This window comes from Anopheles ziemanni, chromosome 3 (genome assembly GCF_943734765.1).
Source record: "Anopheles ziemanni chromosome 3, idAnoZiCoDA_A2_x.2, whole genome shotgun sequence".
NCBI classification, from domain to species: Eukaryota; Metazoa; Arthropoda; class Insecta; order Diptera; family Culicidae; genus Anopheles; species Anopheles ziemanni.
Genome location: NC_080706.1, coordinates 88,718,155 through 88,728,736, shown reverse-complemented (window position 1 = coordinate 88,728,736; position 10,582 = coordinate 88,718,155). Strand labels below are relative to the sequence as shown.

The 10,582-nt window shown below is 46.2% G+C and overlaps 3 protein-coding genes across 4 annotated transcripts; 1 reads left to right on the top strand and 2 right to left on the bottom strand.

Moving 5' to 3' along the window:
- Positions 1-237: 237 nt before the first annotated feature.
- On the bottom strand, positions 238-1,747 carry LOC131286941 (U3 small nucleolar RNA-interacting protein 2). The gene is made up of 2 exons (XM_058315953.1): positions 1,652-1,747; positions 238-1,578 (listed from the first exon to the last, which is right to left on the bottom strand). Exons 1-2 carry the CDS (start codon positions 1,700-1,702, stop codon positions 280-282), a joined length of 1,350 nt encoding a protein of 449 aa, XP_058171936.1. The 5' UTR covers positions 1,703-1,747; the 3' UTR covers positions 238-279.
- Positions 1,748-2,639: 892 nt separating this feature from the next.
- On the top strand, positions 2,640-4,001 carry LOC131287599 (FGFR1 oncogene partner 2 homolog). The gene has a single exon (XM_058316662.1). It carries the CDS (start codon positions 2,699-2,701, stop codon positions 3,716-3,718), a length of 1,020 nt encoding a protein of 339 aa, XP_058172645.1. The 5' UTR covers positions 2,640-2,698; the 3' UTR covers positions 3,719-4,001.
- Positions 4,002-7,866: 3,865 nt separating this feature from the next.
- On the bottom strand, positions 7,867-9,966 carry LOC131287314 (ubiquitin carboxyl-terminal hydrolase nonstop). Of its 2 annotated transcripts, XM_058316353.1 has the most exons (5): positions 9,166-9,966; positions 8,605-9,027; positions 8,386-8,459; positions 8,032-8,202; positions 7,867-7,968 (listed from the first exon to the last, which is right to left on the bottom strand). In XM_058316353.1, exons 1-5 carry the CDS (start codon positions 9,964-9,966, stop codon positions 7,926-7,928), a joined length of 1,512 nt encoding a protein of 503 aa, XP_058172336.1. In that variant the 3' UTR covers positions 7,867-7,925. The 2 variants fall into 2 exon arrangements, with proteins under 2 accessions (XP_058172336.1, XP_058172335.1); XM_058316352.1 differs by having other exon boundaries at positions 8,032-8,459; positions 8,605-9,966.
- Positions 9,967-10,582: the final 616 nt, after the last annotated feature.

The following is a 10,582-nucleotide window of genomic DNA, read 5'->3' as shown; positions in this document are numbered from 1 at the left end:
TTTGATCTCGTCGTTGATTATTCTTCAGAAAAGATTGGAACCCTGTTTAATCCAACCTACCTTCACACATTTTACATTTTCGTGAAAAACTTCATTTTTGTTGTGAACTGGATGGCAGAAATTTTTAAAAATTTAAAGAAATTATTTAAGATGTTTAAACTCTGTTACACCACGTATCAAATAAACCATGAGTTGAATTACGGCGTAATTTATTGAATTCATCATTCTCCACCCTACTTTAATAGAAACGAATTGAAAGGACCAGTTTATGAGTTTCATTTAAACATCAATGGACAATGGAATCACCAGTGTCCGGTTCTTTGCGTTTCGTAACGTCCACCAGCGGCCGAGCCGGTGTTCTTGTCCGACGGCTACGATCAGAAACCGTCCATCGCTGGTAAATTCGATCGCATTGATAAAACCGACAACCGGGATCGTTAACAATGGTTCGATGGAACGCCGTTTGTTAGCAAGCTTCCACACGCGTACAAAACCATCGCACGATCCTGATGCAATTACGTCCGAGTTTGCTAGTACGCCGACACTGCTGATCCAGTTCGGATGCCCGACGTCTTCCTCGCCATGAGCCAGTACAATGCGGTGTAGTGGCTTCTTCTTGGCGCAGCTCCACAAACACAGTGACCCCTCGATTGAACCAGAAATGAACAGTTCTGTGTTTACAAACTTCACAGCCGAAAAGTCCTCGGTTAATGCGTTGTATACGAGTTGCGTTTCTTCCGCCACTTTCCAAACGCGCAGGGATTGGTCCATGCCTCCTGATGTTACGATTCGCTCGATCGACAGGGCATCGATTCCCGACACCTCGCTTTGGTGTCCGTACAAGGTTTCAATGTAGACCATCTCATCCAAACTCCACACCTTCACCGTGCGGTCAGCGCTGCACGAGTACAGTTGATAGGTACCCTTTCGAAATACCACACCGTTGACGGCTTTCGAATGACCGTTCAAAGTATTCAACTGTACCAGGCTAGTGCCATCGAGAATTTTGATTTCCTCCGTACCGTCTGCAACCGCGAGGTACTTCATATCATGGGACACGCTCAGCGATTTCACATTGCAATTCTTGACGTGGAAACTAGCTGTACGTTTGGCGCTCTTCAGGTCCCACCGTACAATCCATCCGCTCTTGCAGCCAACGTAAAGTGCTGCATTGTTTTCCGAAAGCGTGCAGCATGTTGGGGAAAGCCGTTGCATTTTCCAGTGGAGAGTGGTGGCATTGTCAAGATCGAAGTTAGTCAGCTTGGCAGCAAGTGGTCGGTACGTTTTGCCAGTGCTACTGAGGTAGCTTTCCTTCAGCGAACGGGCCATGCCCCTCGTAAGTTCGGTTTCGTCCTCATACTCCTCTCGGTCTTGCTGTTGCTCCTGTACGTGACGCAAATACTGTTTGGCCAAACGGATACGCTTGTCCTGCGTTGTTTCGAGCGTGGCCATATCATCTTCCACATCGCGAAATTTGTGTTGCTCCTTGAGCAGCTCTTCATCGCTATCAATGTTGTCGTCCTCTACCTTGGCCTCTTTACTTGGTTTAATGTTCGCCTTTGGAGCACCTTTAGTTCGCTGATTGAACGACGGAAGAGAGTGTAATATAAATGAGCCATTCGGTCACTGCATTGTTGAACCATTTTACTACCTTGAGGTTAACTTTTTCATTCTGTTTTCGACCAACTTTAAAAAGAGACATTTTGACGAAAGTCACCGTCAACAAAACCACATGGACTGTTGCAGATTGTTGACACTGGAATATTCCCTCAAGCTACATAAGGTAGAGCTATAATAAACTGCCTGACATTTAAATAGATAACAAATTTGATCAACAAACAATAATCTCACTAAAGTGAAGCACCGACACTTATCTAGTGATAACAATGACTTTTTTTCAATTTAAACATCCCAAAAATTAAGTTACCGCTAATTTAAGACGATTTTCCTGAGCCCATTGTGTCGAAATTTCTCATCGTTCATCAGGAAATGTCAATCAAATCACAAAACCACCTACCTTATTATATGCTCCACCTTGGTTACAGCACTTCAGTTGTCACAATAACGAGATCGCAGTGAAAAAAGAGAACTGGCGTAGCAGAACAGAAAAAGTGATTGGAAAAATAGTGTTGCACTTCGTGTACGCATTTCAAACGTGCACCCATGGTTGCTCAACCTATCTCTAGTTGAATTGGTTCTACGCTGAACTAATTCGTGTGATTTTCGCCAAAGGTTTACTGCTAAAACTTGGGGATTACTTTCCACCACAAAATTCGATTCCACTGCGGGCAAAGAACACACAAACCCTTTCGACGTAGCGATAAAACCCCTTCCACCCCCTTTCAAACGTGGTGTAGCGGTAGTATCACCCACTAATGTGATTGTTTAACATCGTGATACAGAAGGGGACCAAAAAGAGTGATTGCATTGTGCTTGATTTGTGGATACATTCGTGACCTGCTTGGATCACGTTCCATTTAACGATTTGTAGTGTTTGGTAAGTTTTCTTCCGTGGACGACAGGAATGCGGAAGCTAATCACCCTCATATTAGTAGGCCTTTTATGCGTACGTACTAATGTGATGTGTCTTGTTTTTTTGTTTACGTCATAGGTTGGTACATTAGGCGGCGGACGGATCGTCGAAGCATATAATCCCAAAGTGAGAGTTGTTACGAAAGAAGGAAGAAAGTAAGCCAAGATGTCAGTAACATTCGAGCAAATTATACTTGACGCAAAACGGATCGCCAATCGACTAAAGGATCGTGAAGCACTTGGAGATGCGCTGCTGCTCGAGTCCGAGTCGGTTAACAAGCAGATCGAATCGATGCGACAGTTCCAGGACGATATCGATATACTGAACAAACTGGCACGCGATCGCTCGAACAACCAGCTGATTACGATCATCCACCAGGAAAACCCGCAGATCCGGGAGATACAGCAGGAAAACCGGTTGCTCAAGGCAGCCCTCGAGGATCATCAGCACGCACTGGAGCACATTATGTCCAAGTACCGGGAACACACACAGGCCAAGATACTCAACACGAAGGTGAACTTCGTGGAAGCGTTCACGCGCCACCATCAGTCGGCCGACATCGAGCGGCGGGACGAGCTGATCCGTCAGCAGACGGCCAAGATACAGGAGATGGCCGCCGTCATGCAGCGCGTCTCGCAGCTGGACGAGGAAAAGCTCAACCACGAGCAGGAGGTGTTGAGTAAGCTTGTGACGGAGAATAAGGGACTTCGGGAGTTGTTGGAAATTTCGCACAAGTACGGTTCCGGTGGGCAGAAAATCATGGTGGATGATAAATCCACGCAAACCGACAGCTACCTGCTGGATGAGCTGATAGAGGCGGCCGTTACGGCGAGGGTAAACCTATCGAAGGTTGCTGGTGTTAGTACATCCACGCAAATAGCATCATCTGTATCACCCGGCACTTCCTTGCCCTCGGCTCCCAAGTCACCGGCGGTCACATCAGGTACAGGAAACCCAAGTGCGGCCAAAGTGGGCAGCGAAACTACAGCTCCATCCGCAACCAGCACAACTAGTGACAAGTCTAGCAACGATACGGTAACAAGCACTGCTCCAGCGAGCAACGCGCCTACTACGACAACTTCAACAACTACACCAGCGACTGTCACGACGGAAGCATCATCGACACCAAGCCCAACCCCGGTGGCTGTGGTTGCAGCAACCACAGCAAGCGCCAGCGCCTCGTGACGCGATTCTGGTGAAAGTCAGGTTTCGGTTTTGTTCTGTTGCCAATCAGCCCTTCTCTAGACTGTCGAAGAACGAATTCAAACTTCCATGCACTTTGACGGAATGAACAATCTCAACAGATCCGGTCTACACTCTAAACGCGCACTCGATCGTAGCACACTACACGCATTTCTCTGATTTGTGCACGAATTTTTAAGAATTTGATTTTAACCACAGTCCACTTCCATTTTAAACACCTTCGGAATCTTATCGACGTTTAGGGCATTTTTCTCCAAATCCGTTTGGCATCGTTTATGTTTATGTTTATGTTTATTTGTTTATCTTATTGCTTGCCTCTCGGGCTATGCAAATACTGCTTAATATTAACACAGATATAATAATACTTAACTACATTGACGTAGGCAGATTGAAGACGGCCAGAATGGTACTAGGTTCGATATCTCGCGTCAGCCAGAGCGTGAATGAGGTAAGGAAATAAATGGAAGGAAAACTTCTAGGAAGGAAGTGCATGTGCTGCAAGGAGAGAGCGGAAGGTAGAAATGGAGTGCTGGAAATCGAAGTGGACAGAACAAGCATTGAACTGTCGCAGACATTCAAGCAGGGGATCGTCACTACCATAGCGAGTACGGCGATTGGGAATAGCCAATGGGGGACGAGTTCTTAAGGATCGGGAAGGGACATAGAGAGGAATTTGTTGGAGTAAGGAGGGCGCATCGGTTGTACCCAATAGAAGACCAGCAATCAGTAAAGCCTGAGTATGTGCCCGCCTGGTCTCCAACGAAGGAAGGCCCAGAATTTGACACCTGACCTCGTAGGGCGGGAGAGGAATGTCATGGTTCGGTATAATGCGGCGAGCTGCAATACGGGTAAAAAGTTTTTGCACCCTTTCAATCCTAGCGATCCAGGTAACCTCCTTCGGACTCCATACTACGCTCGCATACTCTAGTATTGGGCGAACTAGGCCACAATACAATTTTTTCAAACATTGAGGATCCGTCAGTTCTTGAGCGAGGCGGCGGACAAACCCCAATGTTCTTAATGCCGAGCTAATCACCTGCTCGTGTTGTTTATGCAAGAAGAGTCTAGAGTCCAATATGACGCCCAGATCACGAATTTCAGACACCCTTTGGATAGCGTGTCCGTTTAGAGTGTATTGTCCCATGTGCGGTAGTTTAGAGCGAGAGAAAGAGATAATAGAACATTTATCAGTGCATAGAGAGAGAAGATTAGACGTGCACCAAGTCGCAAAATTATCCAGGAAAGATTGCAGAGAAAGACAGTCAGAAAGGTTAGATATAGGTAGAAAGATTTTTAAGTCATCAGCAAAGAGAAGATGACCATTAGAGGGAAGAATTTGACAGACATCATTGATAAAGAGAGAGAAGAGAAGAGGGCTCAGAACACTACCCTGAGGAACACCTGAAGGACATCCAAAAGCTGCTGAACAAGCATCGTCGATCTTGACAACACCGGTACGTTGGGACAAGTATGACGTAAACCAGGTGCATAGGCTGGGCGTAAATCCCAGTTTTGCTAGCTTGGCCAGTAGCAGCGGATGGCAGACACGATCAAACGCAGCTTTAAAGTCAGTGAATATGGTATCCACTTGACCACCACGATCAAGTTTATCCAATACAGCTGATACGAACGATATTAGGTTCGTGACAGTAGAGCGGCCTGGCATGAAACCATGTTACTCGTGGCTAATATAAGCTTTGCAATCATGCAGTAGTGATGGGAAGATTGTAGATTCGAAAGTTTTTGCACAGGCGCTTTGCAACGAAATGCCTCTATAATTAGTCACTACTGTGCGCGACCCTTTTTTAAATCTTGGTATAATCCAGCTAACTTTCCAGATTGCAGGAAAGCTGCCTTGTGAAATTGAGAGAGTAAAAATTTTGGAAAGTAGAGGAGCCAGAATATGGCGGCATTTGATTAACACAGCAGCTGGAATGCCGTCTGGGCCAGGAGAGTAAGATTGGCGCAGTTTGGACAATGACTTCAGGACTTCGTGTTCCGTGATTACCGGACAAGAAACAGAGATAGCATTCTCAGGTGTGAGAGCTAGACCAGTCGAAAAACCGCCAACGGGCGCAACAAAGACGGATGCAAAATGGGCAGCAAACAGGGAAGCCTTCTCATACGCGGTGGAGGCTGAGTTCTCACCCAAAGTCAGCATACTCGGCAGAACATGTGACCTTCTACGGGAATTCACGAAGCGCCAAAAGGAGTGAGGGTTGGCATGGAAGCGGATTTGTAGCCTCGCTTGGTAGAGCCGATACCTAGCCCTGTTGTATATACGATAAGCTGAAGCAGCATATTTGTATAAACGTCTGCTATATTCAGATGGTCGACGACGAAGGGAGCGAAGATAGCGGTTCTTATCCCTTTCAAGTACTTTAAGTCGTCTATCAGCCCACAGCGGTTTAAGAGGAGGGGAATAGGTGGGGGTACAGGAATGGACGGCTGACACGATCTGGTCGACAAAACGCTCAGCGATAAGGTCAACTGAGGAACTATCGGCCAAGAAGGTCCAGTCCAACCGAGCGAGCACATCACACAATCTGCCATAGTCAGTCCTACTAAAGTTACAATAATTGATGGGAGGAGGGCCCTGTCTAGCTAAATTACGAGTTTGCGGTACAATAAGACTAAAACTAAGTGGCGGGTGATGTGGGTCCGCGCTTGTTATAGTAGATTCGCACATAGAAATTTTAGAGCACAATGGTGCATTGTCAGCATTCGTCAAGACTAAATCTAGGACATGGTTCGAGCAGTTTAAAACCCCGCATAATTGAATAAGGTTGTTAAAGTTCAAGCAGTCAACAAAGCAGGAGCCCGCCGCTGAGGTTGTGTGCGGTTCAAATATTCGTTTTTGTAGTGTAAAGAGAGAGAGAGAGAGAATGATTTGATTTGATTGGATTGACTCATTATCATTTGGCCAGTAAGATAAAAGGGTGCTAATGTCTCATACGCTACAATATCAACAAAGCACCCAACAGTCCTCATCGGCTGCTTTGATCGATCATAATACATCCACACTTTTCATTCGGCCCTTGTTATAAACTGGAATACATTTCAAAACTTTTTAACGATATCATGCTCCCCAGAGAAACGAGAGTGAGGAAAATACATCGAACGTGTACGATCGACCCCGCACTTTGTTAGGTAATGACTGTTGTTTCTTTTCCGGTCTTAGTTAAAAACTCATTAGAAAAGAAAAAACGGAATACTAAAGGAAGTTGATTCCACATGCGTGAAGTATTTGTTTATTTGAGTTTGTTTGTTTTTGTTATTCACTATTCGTACCATGCACAAACGAACATCGTTCACCTCTTGCACATCTTCCATTCATGTTCCTGTTTTGGGAAGAGTAGGCGGTAGAATTCTTCCATAGGAAATCAGTAGGCAAGCTTTGTGTGGATCACAGTAACACCTGAAAAAAACAAATACCGACACCGGGCGAACAAGGTAAAGGATATTCGGCTACCGATCTGATCGTGTAAGGAAGTGATGATCGAAGGTTACGAACAGAAACTGACGGTGAAAGGAAAAAGGAAAACATTTGATTCGATTCATCACACCCCCATGCTTTCGTTGGGTTGGTCTTTTCGTTCTTTCCCTTGTTTTATTCGCTAAATGTTTTTTTCCCGTTTGTGCCGCCATGCATTGAACGCATCCCGATCGTTGGAACTGGACTGGAAGAGTTTGTGTTGGGAGCGGTAGGAGAAATAGGAAAGAGAAGGATCACTTTAATAAATATGGATATTATTAACACAATGACTGAAAGCGTATCTTTGTTGTTTGTTCTTCTACCTAATCTAAATTGAACATATTTTGTCCAAGCCTAAAATGTGCCTATAGTACGGTTTATGTGAGCTAAAAATAATACGTCAATAAAAATAGTAGTGTCCGTATGCGAGAAAAGAGGGTGGGGGGATAAAATGAACTTCCGGAACACATATTAAGCATGTTCGTTTCGTCGATCGGTTTCCGATGTAGGTTTCCAAATACAAAAGAAATACATGATGAGCTTCCTCAGGAAACGGTTGGGTAAGAGAAATGCATCGAAACAGCGAGAAAGAATGCCGTCTTTAAGGAGTCGGGAATTGCCAGTCTTAATGTTTGCTACTCGTTCAAGGAGCCCCCGAAAACCCCTCCCGTTGTTTTCTATTGGCTTCATCCACTCCTCCGAGGGTGTGTCACATTATTCGTACTCCAGTATCTTTTTGTGATAAAATAAAAGGTACCTAAAACAAGAACAGAAAATGGTAAGATAATTTCCCTTCTTTTAGCGCTCTACTGTCACATACCCTTCACTATCGAGGACCTGCTTCAGCGTGGCAGTGGTAATGATATGATCGTCACACTTCACCCAAATGTCCTTCTGATGGCGCACGTATGCCGTATAGTGGCCAGCGTCTAGCGTCCCGACGTGGTTAATAACTGCGTACAGCGAATACCGGAAGTCGGCCGTATCACGGCTGTGCTGTGATCCGTTCCCGCCGCCATTAGTTCCCCGGTCCTCGTCACCCTGGCCGGATGACGAGCCAGCCATTCCGGTTGCGGCCGGAGTAGACGATCCGTTCGCTCCAACGTTGTCGGCGCTGTGGGTTGATGCTTTTCGGTCCGCACCGCCCGACAGAGGCTGCTGCTGTTGGTCAGACTTTTTTTGTGACATAAACGGCGTCATGTCCAGCTCCGAAGGGAATGAGATGAAGGTGGAAATTTTTTTATCGATCTAAAATTGAGAAAAGGCGGAAAGCGAATAGTGAAAAAATCGGTTAAGAAAAGCTTGGGAAAGATGCATAATATAATTTAAAATAGATAATCTTTTATGTAATAAACATTCAGAATTCTCGTTTAATCATTTTCATCAAACGTACCAGACTAGAGTGCTCAAACCGCTTGAGATGAAAACTGGCCACGATCGGGAGCGTTCGCATCGACAGTTGCTTGGTGGATTCCTGATAGCTTTTGCAGGTGTTGCATTTGATTTTTGCACTCGAACCCAAATGCTCGGCCCGGGTAAACCGTTCCAGACAATCGATGAGGGACTTCGGGGGTCCACCGTAGCCTTGGCTGTTGGACGATTCGCCCAGATCGAGCGAAATGTCCCAGAACGGGTCGATCGTGGTCGAGACACCGTTGCATGCCTGACAAACGACGTCACTCTGCAGACCGCCGGTGAAGATTTGATCGATAATGCAGTTACACTGGGCCGGATTGGGGTCCGCCGGGGTGGCGTTGGAGGTGGCACCGGCATTGGGCGCCATAGGTTGCGTTCCCGTGGTTGTCGCTGAGAGCGGCTGGGCGTTTGAGGTGGACTGTTGTAGGAGTTGCTGTTGAAGGGAGCCTTGTGGAAGGTGGAAGTTTGTGTTCGAATGCTGGTTCTGGGGTTGCTGTTGGGATTTTTCGGCAGCGGCGGCGGCCGCAACGTTGGCTGCTAATTCCGTCATCGATATTTTGCAATGACGATGCAGTACGTCGAGGGTCGCAATGAAGAACTCGTGCGCATCCTGTTGCTCGTAACCGGCCAGGTGTCGCGCATGGTTCCAGATGAGGTGAAGCAACCGATGCAGGGACAGTGGACCCCTCGCCCCGGAGTAGAACTCCTGGAAGAGGCGGGACACTTCACAGACGAGACATTTGGCGGCCGTTTTCGAGGTGCACTCGTGCAGCTCGGCGAGGAAGTAGTCACGCAGCAATGGTGTATGGATGAGGGCCTGCACAATGCAGTTCATGAAACAGGTTGAACCGAGGTTGAGCAGCCCACGCAGTCCGATGCTGGAGTAGGCCGTCACGTGGCGTCGTTTCGGATTTTTCAACAGCAACTCAATCTCCAGCTTCGAAGGGCTCCACGGGCGCCAGGACAGGCTCTTGTTAAGGCTGCGAGCCTCGCGGCGCAGATGGCGTTCGGCAATCGCCTGACATTCGCTGTTGTAGATGAAGTCCCGACATTGGTAGCAGTAGAGCATCCCGTAGCACAGCTCGAGGGCCATGAAATGCTTGGTGAGCTTGTAATGCTCGTTGATGTGCGCTCCCTTGCAGCCGAAGTAGATGCAGTGTAGGCAGGAGAAGAGCTGAGGTCCGGAGCCGCCACATTTGTGGCACAGACAGGACAGCGCCTTGCGGCGTCGGGCTTCCTTTCCGATGCAAGCACTAAAGTACGCGTGCACGACCGTGAACGAATCGTATCCGAATTCCTTAATGTACGTGGCGAAGTGTGAACAACCTACATCGCCCATCGTTGCAGGTAGTGCAAAGATTGACTTGAAGTTCCTTCCTGGCCAAATTCCAAAAGGTCGAAGAAATCAGCACTGTTTAACACTCACACAAAAATGCCCTAATAATGTTTGTTCATTTGAATTTCTTCAATGCCAAATCACTATAAGTTACCGAAATTTAAGCTTGTCTCATTAATGAATTAAAGAAGTGGGCACCGGAAAGGCAACACTATAGCAAAAAAAAAAAATGCTAGGAACTTGTTCAACCGTGATCTGACGGTGCATGGAAAACTTCTCACAAATTTATCATAGTAACTTTAGTTCCTGGCACTGAACTCTTCTCCTTTCACATCGTAGCAGTGTAGAAAGCAGTTTATTTGAACATTAAAAAGTATTGTTCGGTGCTTTTCGCAACCGAATGTAAAAACTTTTTATCTAAACAGGGAACTTTATTGCTGTCTGAAGCCGATACATCATTTGACAGATTTGAAAGATCCATACCAAGGAGGTACAAGCCAGGTACAACCATGTAGACCATGCATTCTTTCAGAGCCGGTTTCTTGATTGTAATTTATTTGTGACTTTTAGTGTTCCTATATTGATATTTTCTACATTTTCATCAAATTGAATAGCTTTT

Excerpts from the sequence above, each read along its gene's own strand:
- LOC131287314 (XM_058316352.1), bottom strand. The coding sequence starts at position 9,966 with ATGGGCGATGTAGGTTGTTCACACTTCGCCACGTACATTAAGGAATTC. Across the intron at positions 8,460-8,604 it reads GGTTTGAGCACTCTAGTCTG|ATCGATAAAAAAATTTCCAC; the intron begins GTACGTTTGATG and ends TCTCAATTTTAG. Across the intron at positions 7,969-8,031 it reads CAGGTCCTCGATAGTGAAGG|GTACCTTTTATTTTATCACA; the intron begins GTATGTGACAGT and ends TTCTTGTTTTAG.
- LOC131287599 (XM_058316662.1), top strand. The coding sequence starts at position 2,699 with ATGTCAGTAACATTCGAGCAAATTATACTTGACGCAAAACGGATCGCC.
- LOC131286941 (XM_058315953.1), bottom strand. The coding sequence starts at position 1,702 with ATGTCTCTTTTTAAAGTTGGTCGAAAACAGAATGAAAAAGTTAACCTC. Across the intron at positions 1,579-1,651 it reads ATGAAAAAGTTAACCTCAAG|CGAACTAAAGGTGCTCCAAA; the intron begins GTAGTAAAATGG and ends TCGTTCAATCAG.